This window comes from Hippopotamus amphibius, chromosome 2 (assembly GCF_030028045.1).
Source record: "Hippopotamus amphibius kiboko isolate mHipAmp2 chromosome 2, mHipAmp2.hap2, whole genome shotgun sequence".
Lineage (NCBI taxonomy): Eukaryota > Metazoa > Chordata > Mammalia > Artiodactyla > Hippopotamidae > Hippopotamus > Hippopotamus amphibius.
Window position 1 is genome coordinate 185,240,947 of NC_080187.1, and position 22,503 is coordinate 185,263,449.

The 22,503-nt window shown below is 36.6% G+C and overlaps 1 protein-coding gene across 37 annotated transcripts in view; it reads left to right on the plus strand.

Annotated features, from left to right (window-relative positions):
- MGA (MAX dimerization protein MGA) overlaps nucleotides 1-22,503 on the plus strand; it is a 166,690-nt gene that overhangs the window by 113,916 nt on the left and 30,271 nt on the right. For 35 of the 37 annotated variants that reach the window (XR_009051326.1, XM_057721775.1, XM_057721766.1 and 32 more), the window contains 4 exons: nucleotides 542-890; nucleotides 18,841-19,067; nucleotides 20,322-20,498; nucleotides 21,341-21,413. Coding sequence is in view for 35 of the 37 variants with exons in the window: in XM_057721775.1 (XP_057577758.1) it covers nucleotides 542-890; nucleotides 18,841-19,067; nucleotides 20,322-20,498; nucleotides 21,341-21,413 (826 nt within the window). In the remaining 2 variants the exon portion in view is untranslated. The remainder of the gene's footprint in view (nucleotides 1-541; nucleotides 891-18,840; nucleotides 19,068-20,321; nucleotides 20,499-21,340; nucleotides 21,414-22,503) is intronic. The other 2 variants (XM_057721781.1, XR_009051327.1) reach the window with 2 other exon arrangements.

Here is a 22,503-nt window from a genome sequence, read left to right on the forward strand (position 1 = left end):
GACTTTTATGCATGTATTTGTCTGTTCTCTTTTTATTAATTATCATAGAGAAAGGGTCAGTAAACTATTTCTGTGAAGGGGCAGGTAGTAAATATTTTAGTCTTTGCAGGCCATACAGTCTCTGTTGCAGTTACTCAACCCTGCTATTGTAATACTGTAGATGTTATGTAAATAAATGAACCTGGCTGTGTCCCAGTGAAACTTCACTTGGGAAGTAGGCTGAATTTGGCCCATAGGCCTTCAGTTTGTCAACCTCTGCTCTAGAACATTATGTGTGATGAGAATTCTCTGTTGAGAATAAATTCATCCTTGCTGATATTTTGGCTAATTAAAATATTTATTCTCTTTCTTGTCTGTGCTGTGCATTAGAATGAGAGATTGCTCAGAGTTCTAGTTATAATCGTGTTGTCCTTTGAATCTGCACTAATCTTGTACTGTTGCTACTGAGTGCTCAGAGTTGGAGAATAAGGCAGACCAGTATGTGACTGTAAGTTATTAGGGGATGATTTAGTAGATTTATAATTTTCTACTTTAATTTCAGGCATCTCTCAAAACTAAACCCATCCACACGATCATAAGGAAACGAGCCCCTCCATGCAACAATGACTTCTGTCGATTGGGTTGTGTATGCTCAAGTCTAGCTTTGGAGAAGCGCCAGCCTGCTCACTGCCGCCGACCAGACTGCATGTTTGGCTGCACTTGTTTGAAGAGAAAAGTTGTACTTGTTAAAGGGGGATCCAAAACTAAGCATTTCCAGAGGAAGACTGCTCATCGTGATCCAGTATTTTACGATAATTTGGGAGAGGAGCAAAGAGAAGAAGGTGAAGAGGGAGTCAGGGAGGAGGAAGAACAATTGAAAGAGAAAAAGAAGAGAAAGAAGCTTGAATACAGTGAGTATTAATTGAGAGTTAAAGCAGTATAGTTTTGTTTTGCTTTTACCAAAGTATGGTAATTTTGAGACTTCCCTGGTGGTTCAATGGTTAAGGCACGGGGCACAGGTTCACTTTCTGGTCAGGGAACTAAGATCCTGCATGCAGCACTGTGTGGCCAAAAAAAAGAAAAGATTATTTGAAAATGTATTTCAAATATTACTTACTTTAATCCTAATCACTGATCTCATAAGAATTTAATTCTTATTATCTTTAAAATGCTCTTTCTATATGGCATGTGCAACATACACACACCTGTGCACACATGCCTTTTTTTAAATTGAAATTTTTTCTTGAAAATAGCTTTTCTGTGCTAAGTTAGAATCATCCTCTTACTTGGATTTTCAGAATGCCTTTCAGACTTCATCTTTTTTTAACGTATGTCTTGCCTCCACTCCCCCACTTTGGCCCCATGTTCTTTGAATATACAGATGATCATGGTAATCCATCATTTTCTTCTTTTCCCCCAAGCTTAGGTATCATTGACAGTTTGCACATACTTAAAGTGTTCCACAGGATGGTTTGGCATATGTATACTTTGTGAAATGATTACCGCAGTCAAGTCAGCCAGCACATGTCATTTTATTTTCTAGTTTACAAAAAAGACCCTCTGGTCATAGTTTGAGCCATTCATCAGTTGGTTGGAGATTTGGGGACAGAATAAAGGGCATAACTGAGTTGAGCATTACGTACTCTTTTGAAAAGCTTATTTTTCCTTTTTGGTACAATATTATGGAGACTCAGGTTACATATTGTTTCATTTTTGATTTCTTTTCCTTCTTACTGTATCTTTTTATTTTGTTTAAATAGATTGACTATAATGTTACCATGTAATTAAAGAGTTTCTTGCTTCTTAGTTTAGTAGAGGATTAATATTCCATTTTGGCAGTTTATATTTCCATTTGTTATTGCTTGCCATGCACTTACTTCAGTCAGATTGGATGATTAATATTTTGATGTATGTTTTTCCAGGATTTTTTTTTTAATATAAATTTATTTATTTATTTATTTATTTTATTTACTGGCTGTGTTGGGTCTTCCTTGCTGCACACGGGCTTTCTCTAGTTGCTGAGAGCGGGGGCTACTCTTCATTGTGGTGTGCAGGCTCCTCATTGTAGTGGCTTCTCTTGTTGTGGAGCATGGGCCCTAGGCGTGTGGGCTTCAATAGTTGTGGCACATGGGCTCAGTAGTTGTGGCTCACGGGCTCTAGAGCACAGACTCAATAGTTGTGGCACACGGGCTTAGTTGCTCCATGGCATGTGGAATCTTCCCAGGGCAGGGCTCGAACCCACGTCCCCTGCATTGGCAGGTGGATTCTTTACCACTGCACCACCTAGGAAGTCCCCAGGATTTTCTATGAACCCACTTGTGGGCATACATACGTATATTTTTGTAGACATGTAACTACTGTATAGGTGGTAAATTTTAGAAATTTCATGTCATAAAGTTGTGTTCTGCTTTCTATATTAACAAGTGTAGTTCTGTATTACAGTTTTAGTTTCAATAGCTTCATATTATTACAGTCATTTTTGTCGGACGTTTAGCCTTTTTGGGTTTTCAAACAGTACGTTGATGAACATCCATGTCAGTATAGACTATTAAAAGTGGGAATTGCTGTGACAGTGAGTTCTTTTTAAACATTTATAAATGTTGCCAGAATTGTACCAACTACACAGGTACCAGTAGTTGGATAGTGCCAGTTCTATATTCTTAACATTGGATATTCAAACTGATAGGCAGAAATTGATGTCTTAAATTTATATTTCTTCAGTGATTTATTTATTAACCATTTGTCATAAACTTTCTTCTGTAAATTACTTTTTCAAATTCTTTGCTTTTATTGGCATGGTTTTGTTTTTTTCCCATATGTTTCCAAGAGCTTTATTTTTTTCCAGGTTGTAATTGTGTAACTTATATTTTAATTTTGTTCAGAGTTCTTCCCACCTCCCCTTGACAAAGGAAAATTAGAGTTGGTTAAGTCTGGCAATCGCTTCTTTTTTATGATTTTGATTCTTTGAAATCTTACTTAGAAAGTCTTTCTCTATCCTCAGGATTTAAAAATACTTAGATTAATAAATGGGCTTAAAAATTAAATTGTTAATATATCTGGAATTTATCTGATGTGAGATTTGTAATAGGGCATCATTTCTTCCCCAAATGGCTAGCCAGTTGTACCACCACTTGTTGAGAATAAATACTTTCCCTACTGATTTAAAATATCACCTGTGATAGAGGAAATTAAAATATACCAGTGTTTGGGTCTGTTTTTGGTCTCTGCTTTCTATTTTGTGACCATTGTCAGGCTCTTCTAATTGCTATTTCAGTGTTTAAATAAGGTAGTACCTTCATATACCTAAATGATCTTTTTGTAAATATGATTAAAAAGGTTTACAGTGAACTATAATACAAAATTATTTAGTTTTATCCATATCTTTTTATTGAGTTTACTCCCATCCTGCACTTACAGCAACACTTTTTCCATTTCAAAGCAACAGAAATAAGTGACAAAAGCCACAGCAGTAGGAATACTGTGTATCTGTTAGGTTTATTACTTTGCTTTCTTGGTAGAGTCTTTACCCTGTGTGTTAATCAGAGTTCAACTCCAGAAGCCAGCCAATTATCATAATATATTTTGGTTTACTCACTGGTGTAGACCTTACTAAAAGACGTGGTCTGCTGTGCTCTAGGAGCCGTTAATTTTCTTGTACTGTTAGCCGACAGTGAGGAAAGGAGGGAAGTTATTTCTGTTATGATTGCTCTGTAAAAGGAGTAGAAATAGGGAAGAGTTCTTAGAGGCAGAAATGTTGCTGAGGCTGAAAACAAACATAAATATAAAAATGAAAGAAGTTGAAGAAATCTATCAGAATGTTTTGCAGAAAGATAGGTGGAAAATGAGAAAAAAAATGCTGATGATTTAAGAGTTGGAGAAAGTGAGGAGAAAATGAAAGAGAGAAATTACTTAAAGAAATGATGGTAGAGGGACTTCCCTGGTGGTCAAGTGGTTAAAACTCCACACTTCCACTGCAGGGGGGCGCAGGTTTAATCTCTAGTCAGGGAACTAAGATCCTGCATGCTGTGCGTGGTCCCCCCCCCCCCCCCCAAAAAAAAAAGGTAGAAAATGTGTCTTGGAGCTGAAGCACATGACATTTCTGATTTAAAGGGGCTACTGAACATCAGGCAGAAATAATGCTAAGGTGACTCTATCTAGACACATTCTTCTAACATTTCAGAACATTGAGAGTGAAGAAGATACCCTGAACTCATTCAAAGAGAAGCCACTTTTCCTGGGAAGGAGTTAGAATCAGTTTGATATCAAAGAGATCATCAGTAACACTGGATGTTTGAATCATTGTTTCTAAAATCAGAGTCGAGTTGGGATTGAGTGAATTTTTAAGGTAGCACTCTTGGCCAAATTATAAATCATAATTTATAATTATGCATAAAATAGAGATATATCAGAATATACAATCAGGATGTAGGAAGTTGATCTCTTACATACTCCAGGTGAATTTCTTGAGTTTGTGCTCCAGAAAATGGAAAAAAAAAAAAAAAATCAAGAAGCATGAGATAACCTAGTGAATTGTGGACCCAGCCTAAGAGGGGGTGAAAACAATCTTAGGATGGCAACTACAAAGCAGGACTAGAAAGCAAGCAGTCTAAAGTAGAAAATCAAAAGATGCTGAGAAGACTATCTTTAAGAGGATATTATGTTTATTTTAAGAAATAACATAGTTAAGAACCTGGATGATTCATGATTTGGTGAAGATACATGCCACCTTCATCAATTAAGAAAAAAGCAATTAAGAACACTGGAAGGAAAAAATTTGTGCAGGAAAATTATGGTCCAACTATGAACCAATACAATTTTTGGTAAAATTTGGAGCAATTAAGAGTGTAAGAAAAGAAAATCTATTGGACAATTTGAACAAATTTAGTAGTATAGAATTACATTTTCTTCCTCTAAAGGGTCAGTCACATTAGTTGATTCTACAAGGATTGATCACATAAGTATAATTTTCTAAGCAGATGTATTGGTATTTTGATTTTTAGAGTTGGCATATATAAATTGCTAAAGTTCCAAATATAATGTTAGAACAGAAATCAGTACTATAAATCATGACAGTATGAAAGTAGCACTATAGCTGACAGAAGTTGAGAGGTGGAACAAGTTTAGGATGCTAATTTTCTTATCTTTCATCACATCGAGTCCTTAGCCACTGCTAAATCATGGAGTTGAGGAGAAAGTGTTTGATTTAGGATTATTGAGGTAACCACCAAAACTAAACACAAATGGTTGAAAGTAGTCAGACATGGGGACTATGACACTGGATGTGGTGGAAGACTTGCCTTTCATTTTTGTGTCATTTTGTACAGTTTGAATTTTTTTTGTGTTTGTGTATTTATTCTATAGTTAATGTATAAATAAAAATTAGTGTTTTTGATGCATGAAATCTAGGCATCTAATGACAGCTTTTTTTGTCATTGTAATAGGCTTAAAATTTTTTCTGCCATTAGTGGCCCATTAATCCGTAGCTGTGAACAGAGGGAACATTATTAGTCTTTATGAAGAGCACTCTGTAAGGGTTATGTCATTTAAATCTTGCAACCTGTTGTGATAAGGAGGTTTCTCCATTTTACAAATGCACTAATTGAGTGCTTAGAGTGTTTAAGTGACTTGTTCCTCAAGGTCACATTGCTATTAAGTGAGCAGTAGGGATTTGAACCCAAGTTTTCCTAGTCTTCATGTAAGATACAGTGTAAGATACAGTTTCTGAAATTTGGCCTTTTATCACCTGTTTACTCTTTCATTTGTCTAAAAATACTGTAGATAGTATCTATATAAAAGCACTGTGCTTAGCTGCACGACAAAGGATTAAAAATCTGATATTCCTTCTTTCTCAGCACACTTAGAATTTTGTTGGAGATGTATACCTACAAGTTAACTTCATGTAAAGGGAAGATCAATAAAATTGATATTTGTAGGAAGCTGATTAGGAAAAAAGAAAAACACACAAATCACCAATGTCAGGAATGAGAAGTGACATTACTGCAGATTTGAAAAGAATGATAAGGAACTACTAGGAACAACTTTATGCCAATAAGTTGGACAACTTAGATGAAATGAACAAATTTTTTGAGAGACACAAAGGTACCAGAATCACTCAAGAAGAAATAAGTAATTGCTTAGCCTTATACCTGTGAACTTGTAGTGGAAACCCCCACAATAATGACACCAGTTCCAGATGTCTTTACAGTGAATTTTACAAAACTGTTTAGGTAAGAAATAATATCCAGTCTACACAAACACTTCCATAAAATGGTTTCATTCTGTGAGACCAGCATTACCCTGATACTCAAACCAGAAAAAGACATTACAATAGAACTGTAGAATAATATCCCTCATGAACATATATATATGTGTGTGTATGTAAATTATAAATAAAAATTTAGCAAATCAAATCCAAGAGTATATTTAAAGGATAAATACAGTATGGCCTAGTGGGATTTATTCTAGGTCTACAGAGTTGATTTAACATCTGAAAGTATTTACTGTAGTTCACCATTACCATAACAGACTTTTTTAAAAAATGCCATATGATGATTTCAATAGATATTTTGAAAAATTGACAAAATGCTTTTCTGGTAAAAGTTCTTAGGCACATTAGTAATAGAAGGAAACTTCCTCAACCTGGTAAGGAGCATCTATTAAAAAAACTCTACAGCCAACATACTAACCGTGCTGAGTGCTTTCCCCCAAAGATTAGAAAGGAGGGAGATTGTCCTCTTTCATCATGTCTATTTGACATCGTACATCCTAGCCAGTCCAGTAAGGCATGAAAAAGAAAATGCATCCAGATTGGAAAGGAAGAAATAAAATTGGCTTTTTCATAGATAGGGAAATTCTAGGGAATTTACAAAAAAGCTACTAGAACTGTAAGTTTAGTGAGGTTGTAGCATACAGCAATATCAGTATACAGTGTATTTGTGTATATACCAGTGAACAACTGGAAATTGGAGTTAAAATTACCATTTAAAATAACATGTAAAGAAATGAAATGCTTAAGGATAAATCTAACAAAAGTTGCAACCCCCCCCACCCCCCAAACCCTTTATACTAAAAAGTGCTGAGAGCACTTTAAAAGATCTAAGTAAATGGAGAGGTACACAGTTTTCATGCATCAGAGGACTCAGTTGGTAAGATACAGTTTTTGTCAGATTGATTTATAGATTTGATGCTGCTCCAATCAGAACCTCAACAGGCTTCTTTTGGTAGAAATCAGCAAGTTGTTTCTAAAATTTATATGGAAAACAGAGGACTTAGAGTAGCCCTTTGATAAACAACTTTGATAAAGAACATAGTTGGTAGACTTATACTACCTGATTTTAAGACTTACTATAAAGCTGATGTAATTGGGATAAAGAAAGACATTCATGGGCATACCTCAGTTTATTGCACTTGGCTTTATTGTGCTTTGCAGATATTGCAGTTTTTATAAATTGAAGGTCTGTGGCAATCTGGCATCCAGCAAGTCTGTTGGTGCCATTTTTCCAGCAACATTTGCTCCCTCATGCTCTCTCGTGTCATATTTTGGTAATTTTCACAATATTTCAAACTTTTTCATTATTATTACACTTGTTTGGGTGATCCTTGATCAGTGATCTTTGATGTTACTAATGTAATTGTTTTGGGGCTCTATGAATTGTACCGATATAAGATGGCAAACTTAATAACTGTTGTGTGTGTTCTGACTAGCTACTGGCTATTTCCCATCTCTCTCCGTCTCCTTGACCTCCCTGTTTTCCTGAGACACAGCAATATTGAAATTAGGCCAGTTAATAACCCTACAGTGGCCTCTAAGTTTTCAAGTGAAAGGAAGAGTTTTACATCTCTCAATTTAAATCAAAGCTGGAAATGATTAAGCTTAGTGAGGAAGGCATGTCAAAAGCTGAGATGGGCTGAAAACTAGGCCTCTTGCACCAAACAGTTAACCAGGTTGTCAATGCAAAGGAAACGTTCTTGAAGGAAATTAAAAGCGCTACTCAAGTGAAATGAATAATAAGAAAGCAAAACAGTCTTATTGCTGACATTGAGAAAGTTTGAGTGGTTTGAATAGAATATCAAACTAGACACAATATTCCCTTAAGCCAAAGCCTAATCCAGAGCAAGGCCCTAACTCTTCAGTTCTATGAAGGCCGTTGAGAGAGGTGAAGAAGCTGCAAGAAGAAAATTTTGCAGCTATCTGTGGTTGATTCTTGAGGTTTACAGAAAGAAGCTGTCTCCATAACATAAAAGTGCAAGGAGAAGCAGCAAGTGCTGATAGAGCAGCTGCAGCAAGTTATGCAGAAGATCCATCTCACATTGTTAATGAAGGTTGCTACACTAAACTACAGATTTTCAGTGTCAGTGAAACAAGCATTATGATGGGAGAAGAGGTCATCTGAGACAATCTGTCAAATTTTGCTTCACATGGATTTTGATGGTCTGTCTTTAGGTGTGTAAATGTTTGTGATAGTTATTTCTTCTGGATGTATTGAACTTTTTATTAATATATGTCCTTATTTGTCTCTTGCAGCCTTTTTTGATTTAATGTTTACTTTGACCTTAGTATAGTCATCCCTATTCTCATGGTTATTACTTGCATGGAATATCATTTTCCATACTTTCACTTTCAGCCTATTTGTATCTTTGGATCTCAGGTGAGTCTCTTATAGATAGGATATAGTTGGATCATGTGTGGTTTTTTTTTTTTTTTTTTTAAATAAATTATTTATTTATTGGTTGTGTTGGGTCTTCATTGCTGCACACGGGCCTTCTCTAGTTGCGGTGAGTGGGGGCTACTTTTCGTTGTGGTGTGTGGGCTCCTCATTGCCGTGGCCTCTCTTGTTGCAGAGCATGGGCTCTAGGCACGTGGGCTTCAGTAGTTGCGGCACATAGGCTCAGTAGTTGTGGCTCACAGGCTCTAGAGCACATGCTCAATAGTTGTGGCACACAGGCTTAGTTGCTCCGCGGCATGTGGAATCTTCCTGGAGCAGGGATGGAACCCGTGTCCCCTGCATTGGCAGGCAGATTCTTAACCACTGCGCCACCTAGGAAGTCCAAGGATCATGTGTTTTTTTAATCAATTCTGCCAACCTTCCTTTTGATGGCAGAATTTAATCTACTTACATTTATAATTATGGATAAGGAGGAACTTCCGTCATTGTGCTATTTGTTTTCTGTATAACTCTTTAGTTCCTCATTTCCTGCATTACTGTATTATCTTGTGTTTAGTTGATATTTTGTTGTGAAATGTTTAAATTTGTTCTCATTTCCTTTTAGGTGTATTCTATAGCTGTTTTTTTATGGTTACCATAGGGGTTACATCTACCATCATGAAGTTATAACACTGATTTGAATTTATACCAACTTAACTTGACTAACATAAAAAAACCTTTTCTCCTTTATAGCTATGTATCCACACGTTTTGGTTGTCGATGTCACAGTATTACATATTTTATATATTGTGTATTCAAAAACAAAAATAATTTTAAAAAATTCATTAATATCTTAAATTATGTAGAAAACAAAAATTTGGAGTTATAAACTAAAAATACAGTAATACTAACTTCCACACTAATAATTTTTTCCCTTTAAATGTATTAGTCCCTCAGATCCTGTAGAAAATTAAAAGTGCAGTTGCAAACCATTGTTATAATAGTAGCTTTTATAATTGCCCATGTATTTACCTGTAGTGAGATCTGTATTTTTCCATATAAATTTGAATTATTGTCTAGTGTCCTTTCATTTCACCTTGCAGAACTCCCTTGAATATCTCTTGCAGGCAAGTTTAATGGTCATGAACTCCCTCAGCTTTTGTTTATCTGAGAATTTCTTAATTTCTTCCTCACTCTTGAAGGATAGTTTTGCCATGTATAGGATTCTTGGTTGATAGTTTTTTCTTTTAGCACTTTGAATAGATCAGCTCACTGTCTTATGGCTTCCAAAGTTTCTGATGAGTAATCTGCTCACATTTCTGTTGAGGATCCCTTGTGTGTGATGATTCGTTTTTCTCTTGCTGCTTTCAAGGTTCTTTGTCTTTCTCTCTCTCTTTTTTTTTAATTAATTAATTTATTTATTTGTTTGTTTGTGGCTGTATTGAGTCTTTGCTGCATGCGGGCTTTCTCTAGTTGCATCGAGCAGGGGCTACTCTTTGTTGTGGTGTGGGGGCTTCTCATTGCAGTGTCTTCTCTTGTTGCAGAGCACGGGCTCTGGGCACATGGACTTCAGTAGTTGTGGTTTGTGGGCTCAGTAGTTGTGGTGCATGGGCTCTAGAGCTCAGGCTCAGTAGTTGTGGTGCACTGGCATAGTTGCTCCGTAGCATGTGGGATCATCCTGGACCAGGGCTCGAACCTGTGCTCCCTGCGTTGGCAGGCCTGATTCTTAACCACTGCACCACCAGGGAAATCCCTTGTCTTTCTCTTTTGAAAGTTTGATTATAATGTGTCTCAGTGTGGGTCTCTGTGAGTTCATCTTACTTGGAATTTGTTGAGCTTTCTGAATGTTTATATTAATGTCTTTCCTTGAAGTTTGAAAGTTTTCAGCTGTTATTTCTTCAGATATTCTCTCTGCCTATTTCTTCCTCTCTTCTCTCTCTGGAATGCCTGTGATGACTATATTGGTCCACTTGATGGTAGGGATCACACAGGTCCTTAGGCTCTTTTCACTTGTCTTTACTCTCTTATTCCTGTTCCTCAGACTCCACGATCTCCATTGTCCTATCTTCAAGTTCACTGATGCTTTCTTTTGCCTATTCAGATCTGCCTTTGAATCCCTCTAGTTAATTTTTCATTTCAGTTACTGTACTTTTCAGCTCCAGGATTGCTTTTTGGTTTCTTTCAGGTTTTGCGTCTCTTTATTAGTAGTTCCATTTTACTCACATATTGTTTTCTTGACTTTCTCCACATCTTCCTTTATTTTTTTGAGTATCTTTAAGACAGTTGTTTTAAAGTCTTTGGTATATCTGTCATTAGGTCCTTTTCAGGGACAGTTTGTTGACTTGTTTTTTTCCTTTAAATGGGCCATACTTTCCTGTTTCTTTGTATGCCTTGTGATGTTTTGTGGAACATTGGACATCTGAATCTGATAATGTGGTAACTCTGGAAATCAGATTCTCCTCCTTCCTCAGGGTTTGGTTTTTTGTTGTTATTGCTTTTTTTGTTTGTTTGTTTGTTTAAATTGTTGAAGGCTGTCTTTGTGCCAAGCATCAGCCTGAGCATCAGCCTGAGGTGTAAACTTAAGGTATTCTCAGGTCTTTTCTGAGTCTTTCCTTGGGCATGTATAGTCACTTTGTAATTTTCCTTGTGTATGCAGTTTTTCTCTTCCCCAAGTGTTCTAGTCTTTAGACTAGAGTGTTTTCTGGCTCCCGAAAAGGGGGAAAAGTGAAAAATGAAGATAGGAAAAGGGTGCTGTCTTTTTAAATCCCCTGGAAGTTACCTAAGACAAAGGGGTAAGACCTTGTGATAGTGTGGGGTGCCTCAACAGCAGTGGCTTCCTGCCTCTTTGTCTGCACCTCTGTTGTTAGAAGCAGCAGTCAGAGCAGAGATCCCTGGTATTTGGAGGACACGGTCTTTTCTGCACACCCTGGCTCCCACTGTGTGTAAGCTGCTCCAGGAACACATGCACAGCTGCCTGCCAGGTGACGGGGGGGATGAGGAGTGGGTAGCTGCTATTGTGCCAAGAGCTGAAATTGAACACAATGAATGAAAGTTCACTGTCCAGGTCTTCCCCTGGAAGTTGCAAGCCTTCAGCAGACTCCAGAGCTTCAAAATACATCAGACAGATTCTGTCACTATAGTTGTTGTTCAGATCTGGAGTCATATATACTGGTACTGCCTATTCCACCATCTCCCCAGAAATCTCTCAATATCCATTCTTAAATTAAAAACAAAACACAAAACAAGGGGAAAAAAAACTGTTAGCAAGCTAAACTGAATATTGTAATGGTGTTTCTTCTCTTTTTCACCTGTAATTTTATTGCAGTCCTAATCAAAATCTTGACAGCTTTTTATGTGAAACTTGAAAAGCTGATTCCAAAATTTATATGAAAATGCAGAGGACCTAGAAATAGCCAGGGCAATATTGAACAATCTCAAGGTGGGTGAACTTGCTCTACTGGATGTCAAAACTTACAGAACTCTCATATTTAAGAAGGATGATTAGAGACGTGATTGTCAAAAGCTAAGCAATACAACTTTTAGAAGATAGCATAGAAGAATATATGTATATATGATCTCATATTAGTAAAAGGGTTCTTGTTTTCTTTATTGGAGTATAATCGCTTTACAGTATTGTGTTTCTGCTGTACAACAAAGTGAATCAGCTATATGTATACATATATTCCCATATCCCCTTCCTCTGAGCCTCCCTCCCACCTCCCCATCCCACCCCTTTAGGTCTTCACAAAGCATCAAGCTGATGTCCCTGTGCTCTGTAGCAGCTTCCCACTAGCTATCTCTTTTACATTTGGTAGTGTATATATGTCAGTGCTACTCTCTCACTGCATCCCAGCTCCCCCACCGTGTCCTCAAGTCCATTCTCTACATGTGCATCTCTATTCCTGCCCTGCTACTAGGTTCATCCATACCATTTTTCTAGATTCCATATATATGCGTTAGCATATGATATTTGTTTTTCTGATTTACTTCACTCTGTATGACAGACTCTAGGTCTATCCATCTCACTACAAATAGCTCAATTTCGTTCCTTTTTATGGCTGAGTAATATTCCATTGTAAATATGTGCCACATCTTCTTTATCCATTCATCTCTCGATGGACATTTAGGTTGCTTCCATGTCCTTGTAAATAATGCTTCAGTGAACATTGTGGTACGTGTATCTTTTTGAATTATGATTTTCTTCGGGTATATGCCCAGCAGTGGGATTGTTGAGTCATATGGTAGCTCTATTTTTAGTTTTTTAAGGAACCTCCATACTGTTCTCCATAGTGGCTCTATCAATTTACATTCCAACCAACAGTGTAGAAGGGTTCCCTTTTCTCCATACCTTCTCCAGCATTTATTGTTTCTAGATTTTTTGATGATGGTCATTCTGACCTGTGTCAGGTGATACCTCATTGTGGTTTTTATTTGCATTTCTCTAATACTTAGTGATGTTGAGCATCTTTTCATGTGTTTGTTGGCAGTCTGTATGTCTTCCTTGGAGAAATGTCTGCTTAGGTCTTCCACCCATTTTTGGATTGGTTGTTTGTCTTTTTTGATATTGAGCTACATGAGCTGCTTGTGTATTTTAGAGATTAATTTACAAATATTTTCTCCCATTCTGAGGGTTGCCTTTTTGTCTTGTTTACAGTTTTCTTTGCTATGCAAAAGCTTTTAAGTTTCATTAGGTCCCATTTGTTTATTTTTGTTTTTATTTCCATTATTCTGAGAAGTGGGTCAAAAAGGATCTTGCTATAGTTTATGTCGTAGAGTGTTCTGTGTTTTCCTCTAAGAGTTTTATAGTGTCTGGTCTTACATTTAGGTCTTTATTCCATTTTGAGTTTATTTTTGTGTATGATTTAGGTAGTGTTTTACATGTAGCTGTCCAGTTTTCTCAGCACCACTTATTGAAGAGGCTGTCTTTTCTCCATTGTTTATGTTCTTGCCTCCTTTGTCATAAATTCGGTGACCATATGTGTGTGGGTTTGTTTCTGGGCTTTCTATCCTGTACCATTGATCTATATTTCTGTTTTTGTTTATGCCAGTATCGTACTACCTTGATTACTGTAGGTTTGTAGTATAGTCTGAAATCGGGGAGCCTAATTCCTCTGGCTCCATTTTTCTTTCTCAAGATTGCTTTGGCCATTTGGGGTCTTTTGTGTTTCCATACAAATCGTAAAATTTTTTGTTCTAATTCTGTGAAGAATGCCATTGGTAATTTGACAGGGATTGCACTGAATCTGTAGATTACTTTGGGTAGTATAGTCATTTTCACAATATTGATTCTCCCAATGCAAGAACATGGTATATTTCTCCATATGTTCATGTCATCTTTGATTTTATTTATTTATTTATTCATTTTATTGGCTATGTTGGGTCTTTTTTTGCTGTGCACGGGCTTTCTTTTTAGTTACAGTGAGTGGGGGCTACTCTTCGTTGGTGCATGGGCTCGTCATTGCGGTAACTTCTCTTGTTGCAGAGCATGGGCTCTAGGTGCGTGGGCTTCAGTAGTTGCAGCACATGGGCTCAATAGTTGTGGCTCATGGGCTCTAAAGCACAGGCTCAGTAGTTGTGGTGCACAGGCTTAGTTGCTCTGTGGCATGTGGGATCTTCCTGGAGCAGGGATCGAACCCATGTCCCCTGCATTGGCAGGTGGATTCTCAACCACTGCGCCACCTAGGAAGCCCCTCATCTTTGATTTTTTTCATCAGTGTTTATAGTTTCCTGAGTATAAGTCTTTTGTATCCTTAGGTAGGTTTATGCCTGGATGTTTTATTCTTTTTGTTGTGATGGTAAATGGGATTGTTTCCTTAATTTCTCTTTCTGATTTTCATTTCATTTTTCAAGAGATTTCTGTGCATTAATTTTGTATCCTGCAACTTTTCCAAATTCATTGATGAGCTCTAATAGTTTTCTGGTGGCATCTTTAGGATTTTCTGTGTATAGTATCATATGATCTGCAAACAGTGACAGTTTTACTTCTTCTTTTCCAATTTGTATCCCTTTTATTTCTTTTTCTTCTCTGATTGCCATGGTTAGGACTTCCAAAACTATGTTGAATAAGAGTGATGAGAGTGGACATCTTGTCTTGTTCCTGACCTTAGTGGAAATGCTTTTAGTTTCTCACCATTGAGAATAATGTATGCTGTGGGTTTGTCACATATGACCTTTATTATGTTGAGGTAGGTTCCCTCTGTGCCCATTTCTGGAAAGTTTTTGTCATAAATGGGTGTTGAATTTTGTCAAAAGCTTTTTCTGCATCTATTGAGATGATCATGTGCTTTTTAGTCTTCAATTTGTGAATATGGTGTATCACATTGATTGATTTGCGTATATTGAAGAATCCTTGCATTCCTGGGATAAACCCCACTGGATCATGGTGTATGATTCTTTTAATGTGTTGTTGGATTCTGTTTGCTAGTATTTTTGTTGAGGATTTTTGCATCTATGTTCATCAGTGATATTGGTCTATAATTTTCTTTTTTTCTAATATCTTTGTCTGGTTTTGGTATCAGGGTGATGATGGCCTCGTAGAATGAATTTAGGAGTGTTCCTCCCTGTGCAATTTTTTGGAAGAGTTTGAGAAGGATAGGTGTTAGCTCTTCAGTAAAAGGGTTCTTAAGCATGACAGAAGAAAACACCAGTCCTTCGCATAAAGATGAATACATCTGGTTAGTTGAAAATGGGAAACTCAGATCTTTAAGATATTAAGCAAGTGAAAATGTAAGCTACAGTGAGAGAACAGATATTTGCAATATTTAAGGACCTGTGTCCAGAATATATAGAGATATCTTCAGATTAATCAGAATTAAACAGTCCCATTAAAAAAAGGGCAGGGACTTCCCTGGTGGTCCAGTGGTTAAGACTTTGCGCTCCCAATGCAGGGTACCTGGGTTCTATCCCTGGTCAGGAAACTAGATCCTGCATGCTGCAACTAAGACCCAGTGCAGCCTAATGAATGAATGAATGAATGAATGAATGAATAAATAAATAAAAATTTAAAGGCGAGTCTTTTAGAGGCACTTGAGGAGGGATGTTGAACATCTCATTTATAATTGGATTGTGATTGAGAAAAGCATGCAAAGGCTTCTGGCATTTATGGCAGTATTTTTATTTCTTAATCTGTAGAGTGTTTACATGGTTGAACAATGTATTTGTTAATATGTATTAAGTTGTATATACATTGTTTCTGCACTTTATGGGTATTATATTTCACAATAAAAAGGTTTAAAATGCCTTTAAAATAGGCTGGAGAGGAATATAGTATGTTGATTATTAGCATAGCAGTTTTCTGGGATTCGCATGTTTAACACTTCATTTATGGAGCAAGTACTCTGGGCATTGCTAGAAGTAAGAGGAGTTAAGATATAGACAGTTAAAACTAAGTCTGTCTATAAGCAGTTACTGTCAGTTTGATGAAATAGGTATATGGTAAACATGTAGATATATATTTATGGTAATTTTATGGCACAGTAATGAAAGTGCCATATGTTTTAAGTGTCATGAACAAAAGGCATATTGGGAACTTAGAAAGACAGAGTGATAACATTAGGGAACTGTGAGAAGATAGTGTATATTAGAAGGCAGTTGAATAGAAATAAGGGGATATTACTTCCTTCTTGAAACAGGTTTCTGTTCTTGGCTTTTGTGAGTATATGCTACTTCCCCTTATCCTGCCTTCGCTAGCTCCCTTTGTCTGGGTTTCAGATAAAAGGTAGGAGGATCTCTGGTGTATTATGAGGGGAGTGGGGAAGTGCTCTATCTTGGATTCCAGGCTGTGTAAAGAAATCAAGTGGACAGCAAGCTAAAGGAGGGTGAGGAATTGGACTGTTGTTCTGGCCCTTGTGTGAAGTTGGTCAGTTGTCATGGCTTCAGGTGTAGTCTCTGCCAATGACAGTCCTAATTTTTATTGCTTACCCTACTTGATTATGTTGCTGTCACTGCAGTCTTACATGTCCTAAACAGAACTCAATTCCATAGGTTTTGTGAACTCTCCTATTTACTGGAACCACCATTTTTCTTTTTATCCACAGTTGAAACTTTAAAGTTGTCTTTGATCCTCTATGAGGAATTAGGATGTTTTCAGACATTTTAAGAGGTTGTCTTTTAAAGTATTGTGTTATTTAGGAGCTATTATTTTTGAAAGAAAAAAGATGAAAAGAGTTCTTAGTATAATCCTTAGTTTATGGAGGCTTAAAAAATCTTTGAAAGATAATTGAGAGAAGTAAGACAATAGTGCTTGACCTGCCTGAAGGCCTTTATTTTTGTAGTAGAATTAATATGTGTGTGAATAATTCGTAAAACTAGACAGTAAAGCTTTAACCAAATGAGTGGTAGAGGCTCTGTATACACCACCTTCATTGTAAGGTCATCCCTGGTTACCCTTTTATTTTATTTTATTTTAAAGTTTTTTTTTTTTTTTTTAAGTGTGGACCTTTTTTTTTTTTTTTTTAAATCTTTATTGAATTTGTTACAATATTGCTTCTGTTTTATGTTTTGGTTTTTTTTGACTGAGATGAGGCATGTGGGATCTTAGCTCGCTGAGCAGGTATCGAACCCACACCCTCTGTGTTGGAAGATGAATAACCATTGGACTGCCAGGGAAGTCCCCCTGGTTACCTTTTTAAAAATTGCAGCACTCCCCCTCAAAATACATACTCGCTAAACATACTATTTACTTCTCTCTGCTTTGTTTTTTCTCGTAAGCACTTATCAAAATCCAACATATTTTTGTAATTTGTCTTGTTTATTGCCTGTGTTACCCTCTTCCCTCCAACTTAAATGTAAGCTCCATAAAGGAGGGGTTTTTTGTCAGCTTTGTTCATTACTATATCTACAAAGTCTGGTACAAATTCAAATATTTGAATACATGAATGAATACTGGGGTCTTACCAGCCTTTGTGAATTATGTGATAAATAAGCTAAGTTACAGAAATTGAATAACAGAGATTGCTAAGTAGCTAATTAATTGGCTCAATCACATTCTAGCTTTAAAGGTTTTTTCCTCCCTGTTTTAATCTTTAAGCCTTTATTCAGTATTTTATGGTTATGCTCTGAATGATGTTAGCCTTAGGAGACTTTTAGGCAGAATTGTTCTTTACTAGTTGGGTCTTAATGTTCAGAGCAGATATACTTATGAAATAAGGTAGCAGTTTGGATACCGCTTTGTTATGAAAGATTAAGTGTCTGATTAAGTGTCAATTGCTGCTTAGTCACATTTTATGTGACTTTAGGCAACGATTTTGCATCTTTGGTTTACAATCAGCTACATCCTTTCAGAGTACTGACCATTGAAATGCAAAAACCAATGTTTGCTTCTCTGCCTTCTTGATGGGAATGGGCAGTTTGCTTGAAGAATAAAGCCAGTAACCTATTAACCTAGATCCTCCATTTAATTTAGTTAAGTAATCAATGCCTGTTTTCCTTTGTGTAGAACTTGTGATATAGTATGATTTCATCTCAGTCAGGTTTCATTGCTTTTGTGTTAATGTATTTTTTCTCCTGTGCTGAGTTCAGGCTGACTTTTGAATACAATTTGTCATCAGAAGGTAACAGTAACAGCTCTGGAGGCAGATTGACTGGGTTTGATCCTGGTTCTGCCTCTTACTGATGGACTTCCCTGAACCTCAGCTTCTGCAAAATGGGAATAATAATACCTCAAGGATTATTGTTACAGTTATATGATTTAAAACATATTAAGTGCTTAGAATCTGTATTTAGTAAGGTTAAATAAGTATTTGTTATTTGTAAAATTAAAAGTTGTAGAATAGAATGATTACCTTTCTAGGATAACAGCAAAAGCCTTTTCTGACCATGTTAAATATAATAGCATCTCCTGTTAACTCTTCATCCTTTCTTTACCCAGCTGTATTTTTCTATGTTGATCTTATTACTTGATACTGTATGTTTATTAGTTTGTTTTCTCCTGTGGATTATAAACTCTGTGAAGGCAAGAATTTTGTTTTAGTCATAGCTGTTTTCACTCTAGTGTCTAGAAAAGTGTCTGATGTACAATAGATATTCAACCAATATTTGGTTAATAGATGAATGAATTAGGGTGCATGCGGGCAACTAAAGGTTTCTTTGGGGGCATCTGTTTGATTATTTTAATGAGTTAATGCTTTTTTTGAGGGAGCATATTTTGTTTTGGCAATGCCTCAGTGAACTTTTGTTGCCAAAGGCATCTAATAATCTTACCCTTCTTTTTGTTAAGCTATATGTGAAACAGAGCCTGAACAGCCTGTTCGACATTACCCATTATGGGTGAGAGTAGAAGGTGAAGTAGATCCAGAGCCAGTTTATATCCCAACGCCTTCTGTCATTGAGCCTATGAAACCATTGTTGTTGCCTCAACCAGAAGTTTTATCTACTACTGTGAAAGGCAAACTGCTCACTGGAATTAAACCTACAAGGGCATATACTCCTAAACCCAATCCTGTGGTAAGCTTGGCGTTATATCTTTTATTGAAAGTTACAGAAATCATATATAAAGACGATAGATGTCAATCTGATTTTTGGTTTGTATCCTGTGAATCATAGTGCTTTCAGGTAATGTGTCTGCAAGCCATCTCCCTTTCTGATTTAGTCAGTTTAATTGATGGCACTTAAAAAATGTCATAAAAATTGAGTGAATATGGTTGACCCTTGAAAAACACAGAGGTTTAGGAGTGTGGACCCTCTGTGCAGTTGAAAGTCCACATATAATGTTACAGTTAACCCCCTGTGTCCATGGTTCTGCATGTGTGGATTCAGCCAACCGAGGATCCTGCAGTACTCTTTAGTATTTACTGTTGAAAAGAAGCTGCGTGTAAGTGGACCTGTTAAGAATTACTGTAATTCTTAAAGAAAGTCAAATCTCTGTTCAGGAGGATCATATAAAGATGGGCTTTTCTTGTTTGTTTGTTTTAACATGATTTGCAAAAGTCTCTTAAAGGTACTCTTATTCCTGTAGTATAGAATATTGAGTGATTGAGATGTAGTGCCCCTTATTAGAAAAGCGTTAGGAAGAAACTTTAAAAAGTAACTATGATCTTTTTAAAGCAAATTTCTTTATATACAATAAAGTTCAAGATTTAACATAACAGTTGCATGACCAGGTGAAGATGATAGGTAAAAGAGCTGATGCTTCTCTGGTGTTAATAGCTTAAGCATTTCTGATTATTAATAAATCCATTCCAGTCTTTCCAGTCCACTAAACTGAAGAAAGGTCCTTTAGTACAGGGCGGTTCAGTATGGTCTCTGTACGTGCTGATCCATAACTCTTTGTTACTAGCCTGTGATGAAATAAGTATAGAAAATGAGAGTAGATGTTAAGAAACTTCCACTACAAGTTGATAGAGAAATTTTTATCTATTAAATCTAATGCTGAAAAACTTGACCTTTGTTTTTCTGGTAATTTATTTTACAAAAGTATCAGTCTGTGTGACAGGTAGTTAAGAAGTTTATCCTTCGCTGCAGATAATTTGAGAAGCACTGCTCTGGTGTGCTGGATTTTCTTGAAAGAGAACCAGATCCTTTCTGACTGCCCCAAGATTCAGCACATACAAACTGTAATTGTACTATTTAACTTTAAAGTTTGCGTTAAAAATTTTTAAGTGTTGTAATAGAAACAAAGATTAAACATCCTTTTGCTTTTGGAGTCCCTCAGACTTTTTTCCCCAGTGTTTGGAATGTTTTGTTGTATGAAACTTACAGATTCGGGAAGAAGACAAGGATCCAGTCTACTTATACTTTGAAAGTATGATGACTTGTGCCCGAATTCGAGTGTACGAACGAAAGAAAGAGGAACAGAGACAGCCATCACCATCACCATCCCCATCATTTCAGCAGCAGGGCTCATGTCATTCTAGTCCTGAGAACTGTAGTGTAAAGGTGAATTACTTATTGCCTGGATTTCTCTTTTTAACTTCCAGTTCCCTGTTGCTGGTGTTAGAATTTGCATTACTATCAGAATAATCTGAAGTAATTCTTGACAGGTGGAGAAGGTTTACATGATGTATATATCAATTTATCTGTTTCTCTGCATGCCTATTCTAGAGAATATTCCCTTAAGGTCATTAAAAGTATTATTCTTTCTGATGTTGGAGTAGTTTTTAAAAGCTTAAACATTTTTGATTTTATAATGTGATTGTTAGGATTTGCATCTCTCCACATTGATGAATTTTCTAAATAACTGAAACTTGTTTCATTAAACATCAAATATTTTTCCTTCTTTACTAGAATTACACTATAACATTCAATGTTAATTCTTTTCTTGGTAACTCAGTCACTATCAAGGACATTAAACAGCAAGACTACTTGTTTTTACCGTTGTATAATATGATAGTAATGCAGCTGTGCATGTGGATGTGAAGATGTTCCTTGAGCACTTTAATCTTTCTACTGTTTTAGGCTTCCTTGAGATTTAATTCTTATGTCCTTGTCTCTGTCTGCCCCAAAATTCAGCACATACAAACTGTAATTGTACTACTTAATTTTAAAGTTTGCATTAAAAAGTTTTAAGTGTTGTAATGGAAACAAAGATTAAACTTCCTTTTGGAGTCCTGGAGACTTTTTTCCCCAATGTTTAGAATGTTTTGTTGTATGAAATTTACAGATTCGGGAAGAAGACAAGGATCCAGTCTACCTTGTACTGGATCCCTGTCTGTCTTTCTTTTCTATTGATATTAAATATGTGTTAATTGAAGTGTTTTCTGTGTTATTCTCTTTGTCAGGAGCCGGATTCTGAACAGCAGCCCTTGAAACCAATCACCTGTGACCTGGAGGATGATACTGATAAATCACAAGGTCAGAATGAAAACTAGGTCTTATCATTTGATAGTAATTATATAGATGTGGATTATACTAATAATGGGGGGAAACCAACGCTACCAATCCAGAGCATGTCTGCCTACCTTGTTTCTAGTTTTTGCTAAAAATAGAGATGATAGATAAGTTTTTCCCAATTATTTGCTGTGTTTATCACTCCTATTCTAAGAAATACAATTCATTGGTGTTGGTATGGTATGTTGTTGCAAGAAACATTTAGGATGAGGTCAGTGAATTTTTTTTTTTTTTGGTTGTCGTTGGGTCTTCGTTACTGCGCTACAACAGTTAGTACGTTACTGCAACTGCTTTCTCTAGTTATGGCGAGTGGGGGCTACTCTTTGCAGTGCGAGGGCTTCCCATTACGGTGGCTTCTCTTTGTTGCAAAGCACGGGCTCTAGGCACGTGGGCTTCAGTAGTTGCAGTGCGCAAGCTCAGTAGTTGTGGCTTGAGGGTTTAGTTACTCAGAGCCATGTGGAATCTTCCCGGACCAGGGATTGAACCAGTGTCCCCTGCATTGGCAGGTGGATTCTTAACCACTGTGCCACCAGGGAAGTCCAATTTTTTTTTTTTAACTTCTTTACAAATCTCAGCAATGTTGGCATCATTAGCTACTGAAATTTTCCCTGAGGTTCTCAATAGCTGCCACAGTTGGAGAAATACAGAGGGAGAAAGGAAGGAGTATCATTGATTTATCTAGTAAAGGCTATGATGAAGGGTAATGTCTAGGGAGTTAACTGTTTTTAGTTTTGTTTCTTAAGACTTCAGATGCTTAAGCAGCAGTGCCTCCAAATTTTTTTTTCTGGCGTGATAAACACAAAAAATGATAATGTTGCTAGCACACAGAGGCAACTGGAGGAGGCTGCCTGTTAGCATGACCACCCTGAAGGCTGAGGGGATCTGTATCCTGGTATTTCTGTAACTATAGCACATTGGTTGGGAGATTCTACCACAGATATCTAGCTAGTAAAATACACATTTAGTTACCATGTTGCCATGAATAGAAACACAGGTGAGTTGAGTGGTCTTGCATAAAATGTAGAAGTGGGACAATCATATCTAGAGGCACAGA